This window comes from Mus caroli, chromosome 16 (assembly GCF_900094665.2).
Source record: "Mus caroli chromosome 16, CAROLI_EIJ_v1.1, whole genome shotgun sequence".
Taxonomy (NCBI): domain Eukaryota; kingdom Metazoa; phylum Chordata; class Mammalia; order Rodentia; family Muridae; genus Mus; species Mus caroli.
This window is the reverse complement of record NC_034585.1, coordinates 19608435-19632365: the sequence shown is the minus strand read 5'-3', so window position 1 is coordinate 19632365 and position 23931 is coordinate 19608435. Positions and strand designations below refer to the sequence as shown.

Sequence of the window (23931 nt, the reverse complement as noted above, 5' to 3'; positions counted from 1 at the left end):
CCAGCCATTTTTCATCTCCTCCCATTCACTTGAGGAAAAGCAACAGATCCAATGGGGGTGAAAACATGCTTACCAAACTACAGCACCCACCCTGCCAGTTGTCATCCTGGCTGCAGAGCTTTAGCTCCACTAATCCCTCTGGCCTTAAATACCCTCACTCCAGGCAACAGAATTGGATGTGGCCTTCAGTGACCAGAGGAGCAGATTGAGAAAGAGCTAAGGCTCTTCCCCTCCCCATCTGGAAGCCTCTTTGACGGGCAGTTTCTTGTGTTCCTGTCAGCTTGCCCACCAAGTGCATTGATAACGGGTTCTGAGATGAGACGGAGCTTTTATCTCTTTGTCCTGTGCCTCTTGATGAGAAGGGTCCTGGTGGTTTGTGGTGTTTACCATATTGTTTATTAGCTTGGTCCATTTCCACAGACCAAGGCCTTAAAACACTTGACCTTTGTCTTAGGCTGATTCTTAGTTGCTGTCATAAACACTCATCAAAAGCAACCTGGTGGTGTAGGGAGTGGGACTGGAGGATTTGGCGTAGGGATGACGCACCATCATCATCGAGGGATGGATGCCAAGGCAAGAGCTGTTGCAGAGACCACGGAGGAGTGCCATGTACTGGCTTGGCTTTTCCTCTGGCTTACCCAGCCTACGTTCACACACACTCCAGGACCACCTGCCTTAGGCAGACACTTCCCACAGTAGGCCAGGACCCGACCCTTACAGTGATCGATCAGTCAGTAAAATGCGCCACACATGTGCCCACCAGCCCATCTTGCTTGGTGGACGGTCCCTCTTCCCAAGTAACTCAGACTTCTGTCAGGTTGACGAGAACTTGGTGCACATCCGTAGCTGTGAGGTTTCGGGCCTTGGCTGCCAGCGCCAGCGTGTGTGCTCTCTGCTGTTTCCAGCATCGTCTCTGCTGTTCTGTAGGGACCGTTGCTAAGAGTGCTGTGTTTTCCTTTCAGAAGTGCCTAACTGCCAGTCATCCTACATGAGAGGCGGGTATTTCTCCAGCAGCCATGAAGGTAAGGAGCTTGCTTTGTTCTTTTAAAATGAATTTATCTGGGGAGCAGGGCCAAAATGAAAGTGCAGCACACATGGAAGGATTTCCTCCTTCCTCTTTTTATTTATTTATTATTTTTTGATAATACACATGTTTAATTGAGGATTACCATTTCTAAGCTGAGCTGTAAGGTCTCAGTGGTTAGACTTTCCATAGTGCATGCTATGAGAGCTAAGTGAGTTACTTTGTATGTGGGCTTTGAGTCAAGACTTTTAAGCACTGAGAAACGCACTCATCATTTTCAATGGCAATGACCCTGACTTAGCAGAGTTCACAGGACAACATGAAGAAAAGGGGAACTTGCTGTTACACTTCCAGCTACGTCAGCCTAAACTGGTCCTTAGGGCTTACGTCAGGAAAGTTTAAGTGGGTCCAGGGACATTTTAGGAAAGAAATTATGGCCGAGGTTTTTTTTTTTTTTTTTTTAAGATTTATTTATTTATTATACTTATACAAGTACACTGTAGCCGTCTTCAGACACACCATAAGAGGGCATCATATCCTATGACAGATGGTTGTGAGCCACCATGTGGTTGCTGGGATTTGAACTTGGGACCTCAGGAAGAGCGGTCAGTGCTCTTAACTGCTGAGCCAGTTCTCCAGCCCTATGGCCGAGTTTTTGAATTTCACTTAATCTGGGTGGGTAGCGCTTCATTGTAATGATTATGTAATGGGTGGATGTCAGGTTAAAGCGAGAGGAAAGGCTCTCTGGAGTTCTTCCTTGGCCTTGAGAGTGCTTGAAGAGGGGGGCGGCTAGTGAAGGGCTGGTAGGCATAGGAAGGTCGGTAAAGCTATGCAGAGGTGAGCCGCTCACAAAACAGTACAGGGTGTGACAGTGACAGACAGCGTTTTCTAATCATAGAAACTATGAACAGCTATGAGGAAGAATACAAGGTGATCTGCCCACGAGCATTAATTAATGCCTTGATGTTTAATGAATGTATACAAAAGGCAGAGGTTCTCAATCTGTGGGTCGTGACCCCCAAGGGTGCCCCATAGCAGATATCCTGCATAGAGGATATATTTACATCAGGACTCGTAACAGTAGCAAGATTGCAGTTATAAAGTAGTGAGAGAATGTTATGGTTAGGGTTCAATACAACATGAGGGTCATAGCATTAGAAAGGCTGGGAACCACAAAAAAAGCTCTAGGGATAGACGAGAAGGCTCAGTATTATAAAGTGTTATAATTCTTTATATTAAAGTATTTATATATCAGTATTATACTGATGGGCTTCTGACTTCAGATTCCTACACTAGGGGAAAAGTTAATCATGGCAGCACTTGTGTAATCACAGCACTGGAAGAAAGGCAGGAGGATCCTAACACTAACCTAATTGGACTAAGAGTAATTTAAAACAGCCACAGTGCTGGGCTAGGGGTGGAGCTTGCCTGCCAATCAGGAAACCCTGGGATAGCTGTCTCAGTACAGCACATAACCAGGCACTGAGGCTAAGTGCCTATAACCTTAGGGCTCAGGAGGTGGAGGCGGGGTGAGCAGGAAGTCAAGGCCATCTTTTGCTACATTGTGACTTTAAACCTTGCCTGGGATACTTCACACCCTATCAAAAACAGAGTAACAGTTAGCAGGATGGTTTAGAAGTTAAAGGTTTTGCCAGACCTGCCCACAGGAGTATGATCATCAGGATTCACATGGTGTGGGAAGAGAAGAGTTGAGCCGTCAAAGCTGCAGAGAGCATTTGCAGAACACATAGATAGCCCCTACGTGAATGGATGATATTGGCGAAGCAGTCAGTCTATTTGATGGGCAAGAGCCTTTTGGGATCTCAGAAGATGTTTGTGATCTGCAAAGCCTTGAGAGGTAGACTCTCTGCCAGGCAGTGTGGTAGGGTCAGGATGGCCTTTCCCAACACTGAGACTGGGAAGTGTGCCTTTCCTTAGAGTGGATCCCAGAAATTGGTTTTGCTTTCTGAACCTATCTGTCCACATCAGTGTCTTACCATCAGTCCGACTCCCCCAGACCAGTGGCACAGACTTCTCTGGGAACTTGGATCAACAGATTCTCAAGAGCTACTGGATATAACGCTCCAACGTGGAGTCCAGCAGTCTCAGTTTTCAAGTTGGAAAATCACCCTCGATCTCAGGTGTACTTACTAGACCCGAGGGAGCTTTCTAAAGTTCTGATGCTGAGACTTCACCCTAAGACCGAGGTTCCCGACCTTCCTAATGCTTTCAATACACTTCCTCATGTTACGGTGACCTACCCCCACCCTCCAGAAAATTATTTTTGTTATTTCTTCGTAACAGTGATTTTGCTACTGTTATGATTTGTAATGTAAATATCTTTTTCCTGATGAGCTCAGGTGAGCCCTGTGAACAACCCCGGAAAGGTCGGGCCTCTCAGGATGAGAGCCACTGCCAGAAGTGGCTAGAGTCCCAAATTCCTGTGTACCTGGGGCTGAAAGCACCTGACTGCAGTGTTTTAGGCATTAGTGCTCAAGCATCGGGTGTTCCTTACGAGTGACGAGTTGTCCAGAGGGCTTTCTTGAGTAGGCAGCTGCCCCCAGCTGCATTAGACCAGGGCGGCTTACCCCGCCACCGTGTGCCCTGCGATATTCTCAGAGTGTCCAGACGTGAGCAGGCGGGCTGTCTGCTGAACTGCTGGCTGTGTAGACACAGCTGTGCAGGGCTGCGTCCGGATTCCACGCTGTCTCTGGAGAGGCAGTTGATGGTGTCTGTGCAGCAGGCACATGAGGAGGGAGCAGAGCAGAGAGGGAGGCAAACATGCCGTATAATTACAACATTTAGCAAAGAGCATGCTCTTAAGGGAAATATTTTTAGCAAGATTTTGGGTTGCTGACTACATAGAGACCATCTTGTGAAGTCACCTCCGCCCTCCAACCTATTCCTTTGCCCAGTTGACCGCACACTGAAAAAGTAAATTTCAAAGAAGCCAGCGTTTTTAAACTGCTCTAAATTATCTCGGCCTGGTTTTTCTCTCCTTCCTTTACAGTCTTGAACCACAGATGCCTAGGAAACAGTTATCAAAACAAGTGTTTCTGATTGGCATCTCTGATTGCTCAGATAGCCGTCCCGCCGCGGGTCCTCACCTGGAATCCTTGTGCGATATTTTGCATGTTTGCGTTTCACTTCGCCCTTCCTTCCTACACCTTTGTTTGAGCAAGCAGATGGTGTGTGGCCACAACAGAAATAACTGTTGATGCAAACTCAGCTGACTGGTTACCAGAAACCTCTTCCAGGTGTTGTAGAGGACGACAGCAACTAGAAACTACAAAATGTTCCTTATGATCCTTTGAAAACCAAAGCAAGAATTTAATCTAGTCTTGTGTGGTTATTGGATGAATTATCTTTACCTTAGTGGGGGCCAGGAGGGGGGCCGATGAAAGTTAACACGACACAGTTGACAGGTGTGTAAACTTTAAATCGTGGCCGATGTTCACTCACAATGACTTTATAACAAGACTGATTAAAACAGTACTGGAATATCAAAACCCATATGGAAGGTGGGAAATAGATCACCTCCTGGCAGCGAAGGCTCCAGAGCGTGACGCAGAATGAATTATGTCTTGCTGATAATGTGAAGTGCACCAGGTTGTCATAAAAGTCAGTTTGCCAGGTGTTGTGCACACACCTATATGGTCCTAACACTTGGGAGGCGGGGGGCAGGAAGGTGGGGAGTTTAAGGTCCTCCTTAAGTATATGGGGAGTTCAGGGTAGCCTATGCTACATGACACCCTGTCTTAAAGGGGAAAAAATGTCAACATTGTTTGCCTCAGTTGTCAGGTGCTAATTGAATGCTTATTACAATAAGCATACATGTAAGGTGTTGAGAGAACACTAAGATGCTTAGGGTGTGGCCCTTCTTATCCTTGAGAAGTCCTGCTCTGTGGCAGGCACATGTCAAGATTACAGTTCTCAGACTCATTGGGCTTGGTTGGTTGGTTTTGAGGCATGGTCTCACTATTCCTGCTCCTGTGTGAATGAGGCTGCCTGGAGCTCAGCTCTGTCTGCCTCTGCCTGCCGAGTGCTGGCCGGGACGGGTCTGCCTCTGCCTGCCGAGTGCTGGCCTGGGTGGGTGGCTCATTCAGCTGCTTTAACACTGCTTGCTCTCAATCTGTGATTGTTTTTTTCTCTAAGTGTTATTTATTACACACTTGTTCCAAAAGCCATCCTTACACTCTGTCGTGAAGAGGGAGCTGCGGATCAATAGAACAGACTGCACAGTAACTCATTAAATCCTTACAACAGTATCAATGAGGAGAGCCGAACACTGGGATTCAGCTGTTCCAAGCCACACAACTAATGGGGTCGACCTGCCTGGCTCAGCCCACACTCCTTAATTCCAATGCTAAACTGTCATTAGTTTTATTATTATTAGTATTATTATTATTATTAGCTTCCTTCTTTAAGTTGAGATGTACACTCATAAAAACAAGGTCCTATCTTATCTACACACACTGGCACAAAATATTTACTGGACTCGATAAGAAAAAAGTGTCAGAGCCGGGCGTGGTGGCGCACGCCTTTAATCCCAGCACTCGGGAGGCAGAGGCAGGCGGATTTCTGAGTTCGAGGCCAGCCTGGTCTACAAAGTGAGTTCCAGGACAGCCAGGGCTATACAGAGAAACCCTGTCTTGAAAAACCAAAAAAAGAAAGAAAAAAAGAAAAAAGTATCAATTAAATAGACTTGTCAAATTGTGTGTGTGTGTCTGGGTGCTTTGCCTGTATACATGGCTGTGTGCACACAGTGCACGCAGAAGCCAGAAGAGGAACGTGGATTCCCCAGGAATTAGTTACAGACAGTTGCTGAGCCACCATGTGGGGACTGGGAATTACACCCGGGTCCTCTGGTACAGTAGCCAGTGCTCTTGACAATTGAGCCATTTCTCCAGCCCATATATGATGTAGTTAATTTAAACAGAAAAACCATGCCTGGGACTAGAGACAGAAAGACGAATGACATCAAAAGAGTCTGCCTCCCCCATTGCACCAAGTTTTCGAGGCCCCGACATATTCAGAAGGTGCCAGGCCTGATTTTGAAGAAGCCTGGGATAGCAAGAGAGGGATCACATCTGGGCATGCTGACTTGTGAGGTTTTCATGTCACTGAGTCCCCTATCCCCTCTGCATATCCAGCCAGGTGTCAACCAGGGACTAAGCCAGAGAAGAGAGCCCAGGGATGAAGGACTGTATTGATAACTCTGAGGCAGGGAAATCCCCATCAGGGACCTGTTGGCTGCCTTGGGCGTGAACCACTAATCTGTTGAGGAGTGGGAGGCTGACCAGCTGATAGCCCACAGTCACAGCTGCTGGCAGCTCATATGTGGTGGGTGTATGGCCATCCTTTCTCCTGGCCTGTTAACCTTGTTCTTTAGCCATTTAGTTTTATGTGTCTTGGACCATCTGGTTCCCACTTTTTCTTTTCTCTTTCCCTCTCTCACCTACTCTGGTTTTATAAGACAGTGTTTCTCTGTGTATTCCTGGCTGTCCTCAAACTCAGAGATCCACCTGCCTGGTTCCCCAATACTGGGAGTAAAGGCGTACATACCACTGCCCAGCCTCGGTTCCAATTTTTGACCCCTTCACTGTCCCATGAGTGATTCTTTGATTCTTTCTGCTGTGTTTGGGGACAGTGCTCCAACTTGTTTGGTGTGTGCTGCTCTTAATCTTCTGTGGACCTGTGTCTTTGCCCGTTTTCTTCTCCTTCTGTGCTTCTGCTGTAGCCCATGGAGTGTGTAGAGAGACAAGTCTGTGAGGAAGGTTGAGTTAATATTAGCTGAGAGGAAAAGGCCAGCACTCTACACGAATGGAACAACGCTAGCAAGCTAGGCTGACCAGAGCAGACACTGGCCCCTGCAAACTGTATAAGATGTGAGGGAGCCTACTGTGATTCATTGGTTCCTTCTGCCAGAGCCCTTTTAGTAGGCACTGATTCTGCCCTCGCAGAGGACAAGGTAGTGACGTTAGAACTCAAATACGTGAGTCCTTTGGAAGTCTCTGAAAATTCAGCCTGGCGTCGGCACAACAGTAAGACTATGGAACCAAAAATTAAACAGTCTGGGCCAGTGAGAGCCGTTCACAGGAAACGCACCTTACATCCTGAGTTCAGGTTCCCTGAGCCCCTGTGAAAGGGAAAAGAGAAATGACCCCAGAGAGCTATCCTCTGACCTCCACACGTATGTGCCCTTGAACACATTGTGCACACAGGATAAAAATAAAACATTGTTGGTTTTTATTTAAGTAAAAGAATGCTCCTACAGTCTTTAGTTTTTCGTACAGCACAGCATCTGTTGATCAGTATGGTCTCTGTCTATAAACTCTTTCAGGATTCCCGTATGAAAAGGACCCCAGGCTGTACTTTGATGATACTTGCGTGGTGCCTGAGAGACTGGAAGGTAAGACGCCCGCCCATCTGAGGGTCCATGCTAAGTGAGAGGGTTGGCGATGTCAGAGAGCCTCAGTCAGTCCCACCACGTTCAATGACCAGTAGCCACTGCTTCCCTTGCAAGTCCTCAGCCGAAATAATTGCATGCGCACCCCTGTCCCACACAGGCAAAGTCAAGCAGGAGCCCACCATGTATCGAGAGGGGCCCCCTTATCAGAGACGAGGCTCTCTGCAGCTGTGGCAGTTCCTCGTCACCCTCCTGGATGACCCAGCCAATGCCCACTTCATTGCCTGGACTGGCCGAGGCATGGAATTTAAGCTCATAGAACCGGAAGAGGTGAGTCCGGGTATCTCCATTACTTTCCTGTTGATGTATTATGGCTTACAGTTTCAGTTTTAAATTTTTTTTTTTTTTTTTTTGGTTTTTTCGAGACAGGGTTTCTCTGTATAGCCCTGGCTGTCCTGGAACTCACTTTGTAGCCCAGGCTGGCCTCGAACTCAGAAATCCGCCTGCCTCTGCCTCCCGAGTGCTGGGATTAAAGGCGTGCGCCACCACGCCCGGCTCAGTTTTAAATTTTAAAGTATTTATTTTGTGTGTGCTTATGTGCGGATACCTGGCCCGTATGTAGGTGTGTTGTGTGTGTACAGTGCCCATGGAAGCCAGGAAACGGCATTGGATCCCCTGGAGTTGCAGGTGGTGGTTTTACTCTGTGGGTGCTGGGAACCTAACATGGGTCTTCTGCAAGAGCAGAGAGCTTTTATTTAACTGCTGAGCCATCTTTCTAGCCATCTCTTTGTAGGATGCTGGTTGTTGGAGTGAGTGTTACTAGTCTGCGTTGCTGTGGTAAAGCACCATGATCAAAGGATATTGGGGCTGTTTGTTTCTGGTTTGGTTTTGGTTTATACTTCACATCATTGTTCATCAACCAAGCTCAGGGCAGGAGCTTAAACAGTGCAGGAACCTGGAAGCAAGAGCTGACACAGAAGCCACGAAGAAGTGTTGCTTAATGGCTTGCTCCCCCTAACTTGCTCAGCCTACTTATAAAAGCCAAGGGGGTCCCCACCCACCATAGAATGGGTTCTCCCACGCCAATTAAGAAAATGCTGTACAGCAGCGGTCCTCAACCTTCTAAATGCTGCAACCCCCCCCCCCCATACCTCCTGTTGTGGTGACCCTGGCCATAATTTTTTTTTAAAGGTTTATTTATTTATTATATGTAAGTATACTGTAGCTATCTTCAGACACTCCAGAAGAGGGCACCAGATCTCATTACGGATGGTTGTGAGCCACCATGTGGTTGCTGGGATTTGAACTCAGGACCTTTGGAAGAGCAGTCGGGTGCTCTTACCTGCTGAGCCATCGCACCAGCCCCCATAAAATTATTTTTTGTTGCTACTTCATAACTATAATTTTGCTTCTCTAATGAATCGTAATGTCACTATCCAATATGTCGATGGTCTTAGGGGACCCCAGTGAAAGGGTCGTCCACAAGGTTGAGAGTCACTATTCAGCAAGCTTGCCTGCAGCCCGGCTTTGATGGAGGCATTTTCTCCATCTCTCCTCCTCCATGACTATCTGGTGTAAAGTTGACATAAAACGAGACAGCACACCAGTAGTTAAAGGAAGGACATGAACTTCCGTTATTATTTAATAGAAAAAGAAACTTCGTTGCCATCTTTTTTGCCCAGCGCTATTAACAGAAAGCCCTAAGACAGAACTAGCTTCTTGTCAGTGAAAAAGGTGCTACTGTAGGCCCTCTCTCCTGAACACATTCAGCATAGAGCATGTAAGCAGGTTGTTAGTGTAACCCATTTCAAAGGGAGCAGCTTTCATTTCTATTTGGCTTAGAGTTTAAAAAGTTAAAGATGGAGAAGATGCACACACATCCCCACTCTCACTGGCAGACCTATCCTTTTAATAGTGTGTGGTCAGACAACCGCTGTCCCGGAGTTGGGTACTGTAAAAATGGGAACTGCACTCCTGGGAAGCACTCCATTAAGGTCTGTAGAGTTAGCAGCAGGAGGTGACACCCAGACACTCTGTTTGGAAGGACATGGTCTGAAAGCTGATAGGGAGAAAGAGAAAAAAGTGGATTAGAAACGAGGTGGGGGTGGGGAGGATGACCTTGCACTGGTTCAACATGGCAGGCCTCATTTAAAGTGGTAAAAATCATACAGAGAGTGGGGGCTGGGGGAAGGCTCAGTAAAAATGCCAGCCACAACAAGAGTGAAGGCTGCAGCGTGTATCTCCAACACCCATATCTGTGATGCCAACAGTCAGGGATTCAAGACAGGCAGATCCCTGGAGCTCATTGGTTGTCCAGCCTAATCAAATAGATGAGGTCCAGGTCTAGAGAGAGGACTGATCTCAAAGAATAAAGTAGGGGACAGCTGAGGAAGATACCCAGCTTGTCTCTCTGGCCTCTGAATGAACATAACAGCGCATACATACTTGTGTGCACATATAAATGTGATATTCCCTGTGGCCTGTTTACTTACGAAAATACTGTCAGCGTGGAATGCTGCAGACAGCCTCTGATTGTGCTCAGTTGTGTAGAGATAGAGAGGCTCAGCCTCCTGTCACGGAGAAGACTCCCACGTAGGCCCATTCCTCCCTCACTGGCTTCCTAGTAACATGGCCTGGTTTACCACGTGAGGCTCAGCGATAGAACAGCACCTTGCTTGACTCATGGAGGCCTTTTGAAAGGAAAGTAAGCCTGTTTTGTGGGCAGCCCTTATTGATTGATCTCATTCCACAAACAGGAGCTTTTATGACTTTATTGCCACCGCCTGGGGCCTGAGCGCAGGCTGTCTAGCTGCAGGTAAACCTGGTTATGAGCCTCTGTAAGGCTGTTATTGAATCTTCCACCCTCCTGCCAGCGGTAAGGGAAAGGGTGAACATATGGCAGAGGGCTCCTGCTTTCTTACTTAATGAAGGAGCTACTATTAACGCAGAATGCTCCTAAATACCAAGTGGCTTCAAGTCACATGTGAAGCCTATGATGGCCCTGAGCCTCTCTCTCTCTCTGTTGATTGAGTAGCGTTATTATGGCTGTTATCATCGTCATCATCACTATTGCATTTTCATTGTGGGGATGGCTCAGTAAGTCTGCACGTGTTGCAACCCACAGGAGTGAATTCTCTCTTCCTATCATGGTCCAGGAGATGCCTCCTGGTGCCTCTGCCCACTGAGCCATCCTCCCTTCCACCAGCCTTGTTTCTTTAGTGGCTGCTTTTTTTTTTTTTTTTTTTTCCCTCCTCTGGACACTGAGATTCATTTTTGAGCTTCATATGGGGTGCTTTGCAGTCTTTGGAGCCCTTAGCCTTGGCCTGTGCAATGTGTGCATTTTCTCCTGCTGTTCTTTGTATAGCGGTGTGGACCCTGTCCTTGTTCATGTCAGAAAGATACCACCAACTCCTGGGGAAAAGCTGTTAAGAAGTTGTCGTGGGGGAACTTAAAGGGTGAAGCAGAGGAGGAAGCTGTTGGGGATGTAATTGTAGGCAGCTGTGTGGCTGAGTAGTGCACTCTGGGTAATTATCCATAATATCCATTACACTGTGCATGGAAATTGTGGTTTTAGAACTGCGTTTTGGCAGGCCCCCTAATCAAATGTCTTTTGATAGTCATCCAGCTTCGCACCCTCTCAATTATGACTGACTCGGCTTTAATCTGGAGCCATTTTAACTGTGAGTCGGCATCAATGTGAATATTGGGGGGAGAGGGGGACAGGGTTGTATGTTGAACGTGTGGCAGATCAGTGATGCCATAGGAGGTTTTAAAAGCTGGTGTTGCTAGAAAGAGCCTCTCCTTGTTCTGTGACTGTGTGCTTGCTCTTTGAAAAGGAATAGGTGAGTCCCCTGTTGTCCCTCCCTCATCCCCTCCCCCTCTAGCCTCAGCTCCCAAAATGTACATTCTCTAACTTCGGAAGCGGAAAGGAGTGAGCTGGCAGTGTGCTCTCTTGCCTGCTCCTCCTACCACCAAATAGGGACTGCCTGAATCTCCAGCTCATCACACGTTGCTATAGAGGGAGCGCTGTGGCGAGGCCACTGAATCATAGGGCACCGGCCTGGTGGATGAGTCAGTAACCATAGCTACCAGAGCAGCTTTGAGATCTGCACATACACAAAACCTCTCCAGTAAGCACTGACAGCGGAGAGGTCACTACTCAAGCCGAAGACTAGGCAAAATTGTTTTCTACCACAGAGTGGAGTAAAGAGACTGGCAGCTGCCGTGACGTTCCTGTCGCTCAGGGGCAGACTAGTTGGCAGTGAGTTTCAGATTGTGGTTGCTGACCACCCTGGCTGCAGGTTTTTCTTATTAGCAATATATTTCCATTGATTTAAAATATTTACCTTTGGGGCTGGAGAGATGGCTCAATGGTTAAGAGCACTGACTGCTCTTCCAGAAGTCTTGAGTTCAAATCCCAGCAACCACATGGTAGCTCACAACCACCCTCTTTTGGTGTGTCTGAAGACAGCTACAGTGGTGTACTTAGATAAAATAATAAGTAAATCTATTTTAAAAAGAAAAAGAAAACATCAAAAAGATTACCCACTACTATGAAGAACCATTCCAGAAATGGTTCAACACAAATAAATCAATAAATATAACTTATCACATGAATAGACTCAAAGACAGAAACCACATGATCATTTAATTAGCTATAGGAAGGGCCTGTGACAAAATCTAATATCCCTTTATGATAAAAGTCCTCTTTAAAAAATATTTACCTTCGAGGGGCACGTTGGCACACACCTTTAATCCCAGCACCCCAGAGGGTAAGACTGGGCTACCTGAAACCAGCCTGGGCTACATAGGATGTTCCAGGCCAGCTACCAATACAACTACACAATAAGACCCTGTCTCAAATAAAAATGACCTCTAACCAGGATTTCGGTTTTGCTAGGTTTTGCCTTTTGGGCTTTTCTTGAAGATAGACTTGAACGATGAAGGATGGAACTCTGGGAGACCCAAGATTTGTGGTTACACGAGACACACTTTAAAAGAAAGTGGAAATTAAAGTTGCATAGGATTTCTCAGAGGGTAGAGTAGTAGAAGCCTGGCTAGAGGGCTGCTCTGGTATGATGAGGCCAGATGAGTTCTCCATCTCAGGTTGTCTCTGGTATTTGGTAGAGGTCCTTCAAGAGTCCTGAAATCAGGAGGCATTTCTGTCACTGCACCTAAATAGTTGATGTGGACTGCTGTTGTCTTTCCACATACCTCCATGTTTAACCTTTGGCTTTTGTTTTTGGCAGTGTGCATTTGTGTGCATGTGTGTGCATGCGTGCGTCTCAAAAGAGCGAGTTGGGCTTGATGGTGCATATGATCAAACACCTGGAAGCAGAGGTGGGAAGATTGCGAGTATGAAGCAAGCCTGGGCTAGAGAGATCCTGTCTCTGAATAACACAAAATGTAGAAGAACAGCAAAAGGATGTGGTTAGGTTGGCTTTTTTGAAGTGTGGTGGGTTTTTGTTATTGGTGTTTTGTTTGGGCGGGGTTGTTCGTTTGTTTTGATTTTGATTATCTATTGGTTTGGTTTTTGAGACAGGGTTTTCTCTGTGTAGTCGTGGCTGTCCTGGAACTCTCTGAGGACCAGGCTGGCCTTAGACTCAGGAGGTCCACCTGCCTCTGCCTCTTTGTGTGCTTGGATTAAAGGCGTGTGTGACTGTGTCCAGCCAAAGTTTCTAAAGTTGACTAAAATGAAGACCTCAGACAGCTTACATTTCCACAGTGGATCCACCCTGACAGTCACTCACTCTCAAGCAGGAACACGAATGTTTACCTGCTGGGAACAGAACTTGATCGGCTGTCCTGATAATCTAACTCTCTAGTAGGAAATCTCCCAACTATAATGCTTTTTTGCCCAAAGCTCCAATTACATCTCCTCATCCCTGCCCCTCAAGTGGACCAGGTTACTACAATGCACTTTAGAACTGTGGGAGAAGCCCTGTTAATTTTTCATTAAATGGATAATGGTGCTGTGTGCTTTACTGTCCATTCTGTGGGTCTGCTGGGAGCCAAGAGCTGATGGCAGTAGCTATAATGATCTGAATCCCCCTCAGTCCGAGAGCCGCAATAAGTAAACATCTCCCAGCCCCTCTCCAATCTTATTAGAATTGAACTTCTGCTCTGAAGGCCCATTAGCAGCTCGCTAGCATGTTCCTAATGTTTCAGGAATGACCATTCTAATTATTCCTTATTGACTGCTACAGAAACCATAGCACTTAATGGCAATATGTTAATGGTCCGTGAGTATTGGTCAATAATTCATAAATGGAGAAACCGTGGAGAGCCAGTTCCTCTGGGATGCCAACAAGTCCGCTAGTCTTACAGTGTTACACGGCTACCCCAGGTCTCTCCTCCTAGGCACTGTGGCCCAATCATCACCTTTACTTAATATTTGGTCTTGAGAGAGTTAAACGCTTTCCTTTCCAAGTTAGAGAGAGTGATCGTTAGCCAGAGCCATTGAGTTCCAGAATATCCTGGGGACGTGTTTAGATCTGGGCTGTCTCGTCCTTCCAGGTTGCTCGTCGTTGGGGTATCCAGAAGAATCGGCCAGCCATGAACTATGACAAGCTGAGCCGCTCTCTCCGCTATTACTATGAAAAGGGCATCATGCAGAAGGTAAGCGCCTACACATGCTCGGAACGCTCTGCCGCCTTCAAGGAGCGTGTCCCTAACCTCAGTGATAAGGTCATTTACAATCACTAGGAGAAAACTTGAGCCTCATCAGTGAGTCTACGGTAGGAAAGAACCCGGGAACCATAACAATGAGAAGCAATGAGAATGAGACTGTGGCACACCTGTAGTGCTAGCCCTGGCAAGGTAGAAACTGAGGGTCAGGAAGCCAAGGCCTGTCTTCACCTGTATATCACAGTCTAGGTCAGCCATGCTACATAAGCTCCTGTCTCCTAAAACTTGAAGTAAAAAGGAGGCACATGGATATTTAAAGTACCTTTAGGACTGAAGAAGTGGCTGGCTCAACGTTAAAGAGCACTGGCCTCTCTCCCAAGACCTGACTCCAGGTCTCAACACCCACGTCAGGTAGCTCACAGCCTTCTGTAACTTCAGCTCCTGGGGTCTGATGCTGTCCTTGCCTCCGCAGACACTGTACACACATGACACGCAAAAATACACTCGGGCTCATACATGTACATATTACAAAAAAAGCTTTTTTTTAAAAAGTGCTTTTAATGTTGTCGAGTACATACGGACAGAAGTTGCTGTGGAAAACAAGAAGAAATTGGCTTCTGCTTTTCGAAAGCTGCCTCCAGTTACAAAAAGACCTAAAGGCTTTAGGTCCGCTTCTATTGTGCAAAGCAAGACATGAAGAAATCAACATTCAATATTCCATTCCACACAGCTTGAAACCTTTAGTTGTGAAAACATTTAGGGCACAGCATCTGCACTTGTCATTCAGTGGGATACCATCTCAACGAGTTAGAAGAATAAGGAAAACCTGTTTCTCTTTTAAACCTATACAGCCTAGAACTTAAGAGACCCTCAGTTTAACAAATAGTAGCCATCTCATTCAGTAAGAGGTTTTTCTTTGCAGAATAGAAGATAAAATATTTTTGAAAAAGCCACTATAGAGTCCTTATTAGAGTAAGGTGTTAAGGGACTTCAACCTTTAAAATCCCATTGATATGTGGAAGATGGGACTGAACGCACCTTTCTTTTTTTTTTTTTTTTTTTTTTTTTTNGTGTAGCCCTGGCTGTCCTGGAACTCACTTTGTAGACCAGGCTGGCCTCGAACTCAGAAATCTGCCTGCCTCTGCCTCCCAAGTGCTGGGATTAAAGGAGTGTGCCACCACCGCCTGGCATTGCCGCTCTTATTTTTTTTTTTTTTTTAAAGATTTATTTTTATTTATTATATGTAAGTACACTGTAGCTGTCTTCAGATGTACCAGAAGAGGGCATCAGATCTCATTACAAGTGGTTGTGAGCCACCATGTGGCTGCTGGGATTTGAACTTCGGACCTTCGGAAGAGCAGTCGGGTGCTCTTACCTACTGAGCCATCTCACCAGCCCCGCACCTTTCTTAAATATCACATATGTTATGCATCTCCCCAGACTAGCATTTACACAGTGGGGGAGCTACGTGCACAGGTTGTGTTTCCCTAGAATGCTTGGGACAAGAAGCATTTAATATTTTGAAAATTATCTCATTTTTTGGAGGATTTACATAGACTTTAGTAGTTAATTTTACGGTATTTTGTCCACTACCACCACTTCTCCCCTCAAAAATAAAACAAAACCTAAAACAAAACCCAACCTATATCCATTAGCATTCATTCCCATTTTCCCTCTAACCCACTTGATATCCTCAGACCAAATCTCAAACGCAGGAAGAAGTGTTTTGTCATTTGTGATTCTGTTGCACTGATTAAAGCACCATGACCAAAGCAGCGTATAAAATGAAAGGTTCATGTGGGTGGGTAGGCGCACATTCTGGAGGGTTTAAGTGTTCTGGCAGGAAGAGGCAGGCATGGCAGCAGAAATGGATGCTGAGAACTCACATCCCGAACCATACTCAGGAAACTGAGACATTTAAACTGGAGCTGGCATGAGGTGTTGAAGCCTCAAAGCCCTTCCCCAGATGTGACACCCCCACACACACTGCCCCACCCCACCCCCACGCTGCAACAAGGCCACATCCCCTAAGCCTCCGCAAACATAGCCACTAACTGCAGACTTAAGTGTTCAAATGCCCTGAGATTATTGGGCATCGACCCTGTGTTTCTCCCAGACCCAGGTCAAACGTGAAAGAATACAGTTCAAGGCGCAGAGGCGCGGGACTAAGGAGAAAGGGCTATCCTTCTTACTGACTCAATTGATGAGCATAGGAAGACTTGAGAACTGTGACTGGAGTGGGTTCAGATCTTAACATTCTCATTTGGTAGCCTGCTGGTCAGTCATGTGACCTCTTCTATCCCTTACAGAGCAAATGCAGTCCTCTGTTGTAGTCCTGGCAATACATCTGAAAATGTCCAAGTAACACTAATGTGATACCCGTTGCTTTATTGTGACCGTGGCTGAAAGAGATGGTTATAGGGAAAATAGCCTGCCATGTCAAAGGTGGTTCATGCCCTGAGTCCCTAAATCGAACAGAGAAAACCTAGTGATGATGTCAATACTAGAAGCCATGCTGCCCTTGGATTGGTGCCAAGCCAAAGTCACTAAATGCCTCCCTCCACTAAATGCCTTCACACAGGAGGCTTTGACTTGCACAATTCTTTGGGAAGAAACCACACACCTATAGGAAAGTCCATAGGCTGGGTTGGGAGGTTCAGACCATTGAGGCTTGAGGATTTTAAGTTCAGGGCTAACCTGAGCTACATAGTGAGTTCCAATTCAACAGACCCATACACTAAAGTGACAGGTGTGGCCAAGGTGGAGTCTGGGGCCTGCAACAGACTGAAGTTCCACAGAAGCTGGCTTAATCATATTCTTAACTGGGGAGCTTGGGAGATTGCTCAGTGGTTAAAGCTCCTTCCATGCAAGAGGGCTGGAATTCAGATCCCCAGAACCCAGGTCATTCCAGCCTGGGAAGTCAGGTGATTCAACCCCGAAAACTATTTCAGCCGATTCTAGGCTTGACAGAAGGGTTCCTGCCTCAAAGGTGAAACAGTGATGGAAGATTCTTGATCTTGGTCACGTGCCTTCGAAGAAAACGGGGCTCTGAGCCCTTCGAAATCGCACATCCATCCTGGGAAAACCATAAGCTCTGGAGGTCACTGGAAATGTGGTCTGGCATCTGCATTGTGACTTAAGTACTACACCAGCCCCTGTCAGTACAGGCAGAATAAGGCTTCCTTTACTGCTCAAGGAGCCTGCCCCGGCATGCATTTGGAATCCAAAAATTCAAATGCTGTCTTTTAAAATACTGAGCTGTGGTGTCAACAAAACCCTTGGCGGGGGAATAGGTCCCTAAGATGCGATTGGACTAATCAGCCCCTTTGGTGCTTGGCCCCCTGAGAGGTTGGCATCTTAGAAGTTCTCATTTTCTTCACTGGACACCCCCCTCCCCCGTGCCATGCTCCAGCTGAGTCTCGTGTGATCTGTCTTCTCACGCAGGTGGCTGGGGAACGCTACGTCTACAAATTTGTGTGTGACCCGGATGCACTTTTCTCTATGGCCTTCCCGGACAATCAGCGCCCGTTCCTGAAGGCAGAATCCGAATGCCCCCTCAATGAGGAGGACACGCTGCCTCTGACTCACTTTGAAGACAACCCTGCTTACCTCCTGGACATGGATCGCTGCAGCAGCCTCCCCTACGCCGAAGGCTTCGCTTACTAAGTTTCTGAATGGCCGAGTAGCCACACCCTAGAGCTAGCAGTCCTCATCCAGGCAAACGAGGGCAGTGGTTTTGTTTGTGTTCTTGGCTGTTCCTAAAGCTTGCCCTTTGAGTATTATCAGGAGAACCCAAGCTGTCTCTGGATTCGACACCCTTTAAGACAAATACCTTGGCTCGGGAGGAGTGGGAACAGGGAGAGACAGAAACCACCACTTCCTGGGGAGACATGGAAACCGTCCTCCTTGCCACCATGGCCAGTATGTGCAGAAGCAGTACTGCAGTGTGTTCAGGGTTAGCGCCCATGAAAGGGGACCGATGTGTATGACAATCTGCGTTGATCATGGACTACTAAAATGCCTTCACACAGGAGGCTTTGACTTGCACAATTCTTTGGGAAGAAACTGCACACCCATAGGACAGTCGATAAGGCTGGGTCGGGGAGGCTCAGACCATTGAGGCTTGAAATTGCAAAACTCTTGTAGCTCATTCTGAAATCTTTCCCCTGTAGTCCAGAACTGGGGAGGCCAGGAGAGCNGTTACTCACTCCATGGTTCTCAGACCGCTTTCTTCTTCGGCCTTCCTTCCAGCCGAGCCGTCACCATAAGTAAATCAAGTCCCCTTCCTCGCAGTCACACGGCTGAGCGCAGACGGCTTGTTTTAAAAAGATGATGAACATGACAGTATTTTGTTTTGCTTTGATTTTGGGGGGGAGGGGTTCATCTTGCTTTTGGTGGTTGTTTTGGGGAAAAAAACAGTTTATATAAACTGATTTTTGTAGTTTTGGTATTTAAAGCAAAAACAAACAAAAAACAAACCCCTTTTGGTACCTGCACTGCATCCCTCAGGTGGGGCGGTGCCTACTTTGGAAGATGCTGCAGCCTGCGAGGGGATCTGCTGGGGCTTCCCCTTCGCCACACAGAAGCCGCTTGGTGCTTTCTGCACCAGACAACCTGTTGAGGCATATAACCTGATCTGTACATTTTTTAAAGTGTGCAGGGCAGCCTGGACACAGCTTAGCGTTATATGTGTATAGTTCTCCATGCTCACTAACTCTCTTTCTCTGGGAAGCAGATGTACATACTACATACATGTCACATACTACATACATGTCATGTACTACACACATGTCATATAGTACATACATGTCATGTCCATTTAACGACTGGTCACCTGCTGGGGACCCAGGCATCTGCCTTGTTTTCCTTTTTCTTTCAGTTTTGGACTTTGGACCCTGCACAGTGGTTCCCCGGGGTCTGAAACTTACCTGTCACACACAGGTAGAGCAGTGCAAGCCAGCATTACTGGCTTCCTGCTACTTTTTGTTTGTTTTTTTTAAATTTTTTATTCTGATTGCTGTATTATATTGGGAATGTTCTAAACAACCAAACTAAAGCTGTGTACAGATTGGGTTTGGAGTGGTGGGGAAGTCAGCAGGAAACGCCAGTGCTTTGCTGCCTGACTCCTGGTTGACAGGAGTTTGCTGTCCTTGGCACTCCACACNTGCAGGATGGGACACAGAGCTGACTGAGCATGGGACACTCCACAGCCTTCTCATGACGTGTGAAGGAGGTTCACAGGAACGAGGGGTATGTTTTAGAGCTATGAGAACCTAGTCAGCCCACAGAGGCATCAAACCTCAAGCTTGGGCCTTAATTAGCGTTGTACTCTGATGAAAGGACTCTTTCATAAGCATATTTATAGCTTTCTAATCTATACACAGTCTACACATAGATGCATATTTTACCCCAACTGGCTACAGGAGATTTATTTGTTGTAAATGCTGTATAGATTTTGGGGTTCTTTTTTGTTGTTCTTCCTCTCTTCACTTATACTGGTGTGGGGTTTGTTTTAGTTTTCTTTAGTGAATTTATGCTGTTTTGGGGGTGGATTGAGAAGAATCTTCCGTAGCCTGAGCTGTCCCTCCCGTTTTGACGGCACATGTGCCAGTCAAGGGACNCGGGACAGTAGCGCCACTTTGCATTCCCACCGGACTCATGTACCTCCCGCAGAGCCGTCCCCGTCAAGGTGTGGGGCTTCTTTCATGCATTTGCTTCTTTTCCAGAGTGTGGATTTGAACCACGTCCCCCTGCACAGGGCCGCGTGCACCCTGCCGAGCTGCGTATATTCTGTACTGTGTACAATAAAGAAGATTGCTTTCCTTACGCATTCCTGCAGCCTGCCTCTTTCTTGCACTCGGTGTTTTAATTTTCAAGTAAGCAAGAAGCAACTGGGCTTTCCCCCAACTCCTGCCCCCACCTTCAGCTATTGAACCTTATTGGACGATAGAGTTAAGTTAAGGCTGAACATCTGATCCACTACTAGCCACTCCACCCCAACCCCACCCCTGCCTCCCTTAAAGCAGGATTTTGCTTGAACCTTGGATTCTGTGAAAAGATTAACTAGGCAAGACCTTTTTTTGATTCCTTTTCTTCTAACTCAGCCCCTTTGGTTGATAATTTTAAAACTGCTAAACACAAAGATCATTTCCGAGTTTTTCTCCTAATAGGTTTTGCTTTAGACAAGTGAAAATATTTTTTTGATGGTTCCTCAAAAGAGCAAGTTTGTTTGTTTCTTTTTTTCTTTCTTTCTTTCTTTCTTTCTTTCTTTCTTTCTTTCTTTCTTTCTTTCTTTCTTTCTTTCTTTCTTTTGTGAGACAGGATTTCTTTGTGTAGCCTTAGCTGTCCTGGAACTCACTCTAGACCAGGCTGACCTCGAACTCAGAAATCTGCCTGCCTCTGGCTCCCAAATGCTGGGATTAAAGGCGTGCGCCACTACTGCCCGACTCTCTTTTTCTTTGTTTCTTGGGTCCTCCAGTGTGATTTTCTCGTTTTCGACATTTTTTTTTTTTTTTTTTTTTTTTTATTTCTGGGCCTGTAGCAGTAGATAATCTACCCTCCGCGTCCACCGCTCCTGGGGGGGGATATATCCCATGTAACGGATACATGGAAGTCTTTGGCAGAGTTGCGCAGCATCCTGTGTGCTGGGCTCCTGTTTCATCCCTGTTACACACTTTAACTTGGGGCTTTCGAGACTCCTATTGCAGAAGAGAAACAAAGTGGAGCCTTGTAGGGCCTGGAACAGAAGGCTTTCTGTAAGGTATCTGCTCTTTCTCTCACTGTTCTACAAGTTCCAAAGTGTAGAAACATCCAAGACTGAATTGGTACACAGCCGCTCGAATGGAGACGTGGGAGATGAATGAATGCCACATAAAACTCCATTAGCTTTGACAGATGAAGAAAAGCTGCTCAGGGAAAAGAGGCAGGGTGTGTGGGACAAAGGGGCTCTCCTCGGGTGCCTGACTACGATAAAACTATTCTCCTCGGGCTCATTATCTAGCCTAGGCTCAGACCCAGATCATTAGCCTCGTGACAGAGGTCCCCTGACACTGTGGCCTGGCTAGTATTGGATGCTGGGGTAAGGAAGCCAGAGAATGTTAAGTGTCTTCATGGTATCCTCTTTCACGAGCCAGGTTAGGGGAACAATGTCCATTCAGCTGTTAGATGACAAAGAAAATGTATGAGGAGAAAAGACAGCGGGTTTGAAAGCCAGAGCTCACAGTCTAAATTGTAATGCATCTGGGACTTGGGTAGTGTGGGAGAAAAACACTCAAGACAGTTGAGCTTTGGGAAAGGTAATTTGCTAAGCAGTCAGGTAGGTAGAGCATATTGTGTCTCAAAAATGCAAGCCAAGTCGGGTGGCAAGAGTCCTGAAAATCCAATATAGTGCTAAAAAGCAATACTGCTTCTCTCTGGTAAATATATTGTGCTTCATATAGAGGGATCCATGGTGGGACGTGGACAAGCAGCTGTATCCTGGTTCTGACAAACACATAGACCCTATTTAGAAAGGGACCCTTGAGTGTCTAGCCTTCCGGTAGTCCTTCCAGTTGAAGAGCTGGCTCTGACAGCCAGACTTCAGTCGGTTGACCTTGGCAGTGGTCCTCAGCTAACCATTTGATAGCACTTTACAGTTTTCTGAAATGGGAACACTTGGTTGAAATCAAATATGAAAATAGGACTCTCAGCCTCCAAAATTACTCTTCAGAATGTTCATAGTGGCTACCATACAAAATCAAGCTGGACTCTGGGAGGTTGGGTGTGTGGGTTGTGACCCCAGCTATGGGATCTTGAAGAGCATCCTAGGTCAATGAGGTAAGGTGCCACTTCCTAGAACGCCTAGAAGGCAGGGGATAGTTCCCAGGGGATGGAATGTGCATGCATGTGCAGGTTTATTGGGAAGCTGCTCTCTGACAAGTTCACTGGCCCCAAGGACAGAGGCCAGGGAAGTTGCCATGGAGAGAGAAAGGGAAAGAAAAAGAGAAAAAGAGAGCTTGTGCAAAGAAAGAAGGAGGAGAGAGAGGGTACGCACCTAGGCTTAACCTTGAAAATATATATGTTGATTATTAAATATACTATATTTTTAATTTTTTTTTAGCATGAACACATGGGGGTGTGGTTTTGATAACTCATTAAATAAATCTAGTGGCTAGAAAGCCCAAAGGTAAATTTTCAGTCTAGGCAGCTGGTGGCAGGAGAACAAAACAGCATTTTTATTTTTCACGTACTTAAGATAGAAACAAGCATGGAGTGACTACTTCACATTCATAATTTGAAACAGACAGACAAAATTTAGAAGGATAAAGTTGAAGTTGCGGTGAAGGTACAACTTTCCCGTAACAAAGATGGTTGCCAGTCATGTGGCACCAAGAGTTTCAAGTCTTTGCTTAACTGGCTCAACTGTGAGACCTTCTTTAACCTCAAGATTTAAAGCTGCACCCCTAACCCCCACACACACACAGACACACACACACACACTCCTTCCACAGTAGCTAGCATCTTCTGGCAAATGCCACCCTTTTGTTCTTTTGGTCCCTTCTGCCACATAAGGTCCACAGCATAAAGATTTGTATTGGCTTTCTTTCCCTCAGCCACACATCCCAGAGCAGCACCTGCCATGGAATGCCGTTTCTTGCCAGATGGTGACAGTTAGTGTGTTATGTGTCTAGTCTAGAGAAATGTTTTGTCAGTAGCCTGAGAGCTGCCTAGGGACTGGGTGGGTTCCATTGTGATTCTCCCCACAGCCAAATTGTCTTTCGCATAAGTGACAACTGACACCTGACTGAGTGATGGGACCGAGATGTATCCCCTTCAGAATGGAATCAGGACTCCCAGAAGAGGTCTGCTCAGTGTTAGTGGCCAACACAGAAGACGCCATGCCCTGAATGAGCTCCCCCTTCCCCTCCCTCTCCCCCTCCCCCTCTCCCTCTTTCCTCCCCCTCTCACCTCCTCCTCTCCCCCTCCTCCTCCCCCTTTCCCAACTTCCCTGGCCTCTATCCTTTGGGCCAGTGAACTTCTCAGAGAACAGCTTCCCAATAAACCTACACGCACATGCACACACACACAAACCTGACTTGAATTGGCTTATTTCACTAGTGGAGAAATAACTTATCAGAAACTAGAGTCTGAAACCGGCTTAACTGAAGCTGGCTGGGCATCTGTGGAAGGGCTAGGACAACAGAGAGATCAAGGACAATGCCACCTTAGGCAGAACAGGCTCTCGGGACCCAGGGTCTGCTTTGTTCTGGTTAACTTTTCTGAGCTGAGAGGTGACCTCATCTGTCGTGCACTGCAAACAGTGTTCTTTTGACTTCTAAAAGTGAAAGGAACAGGAGAGGGCAAGGAAGGAAGCAAGAAAACCAAACCTAGGCTGCTGCAAAAGTCCAGGCGGCAGGGCTAAGTCAGACCTAATAAACTTTGGGCAGTTGTTGGGGCAAAGAGGATTTAATTACAGCTGCAAGGTTTGGGGCCAAGGAAAGTTGACATTGCTGTGAACTGAAACAAAGAAACGAGAAGAGAAATGATTTGTGACGGGAAAACCAGGCCTTCACCCAAGGCATATTTTACTTATGCAACTGTTAGAAATCCAGTGGGGAACTGCAGAGCTGGCTCCGTGGTGAAGCGCACTTGTTGCTCTTGCACAGCACTTGAGTTCGATTCCCAGCACTCACGTGGTGCCTAGCAACTGTCTCCAACTCCAGTTGCAAGGGGCTGGCACCAGGCATGCACATAGTTTACACACAAACACACACACACACACACACACACAGGGAGAGGGAGAGAGAAAGAAGCAAAATAGTCATACACATAAACTAATTAAATTAGAAAAAAATATCAGCTGGGATGCTGGGTCTGGAGTTTAGGGGAACTC

The 23931-nt window shown here is 46.5% G+C and overlaps 1 protein-coding gene across 1 annotated transcript in view; it reads left to right on the top strand.

Moving 5' to 3' along the window:
• Etv5 (ETS variant 5) overlaps positions 1-19890 on the top strand; it is a 58831-nt gene extending 38941 nt beyond the window's left edge. Inside the window, exons 9-13 of the mRNA XM_021184611.1 lie at positions 963-1022; positions 7368-7436; positions 7594-7763; positions 13950-14051; positions 17505-19890. Coding sequence (XP_021040270.1) covers positions 963-1022; positions 7368-7436; positions 7594-7763; positions 13950-14051; positions 17505-17726 — 623 coding nt within the window. The 3' untranslated portion in view covers positions 17727-19890. The remainder of the gene's footprint in view (positions 1-962; positions 1023-7367; positions 7437-7593; positions 7764-13949; positions 14052-17504) is intronic.
• The last annotated feature ends 4041 nt before the right edge of the window (positions 19891-23931 follow it).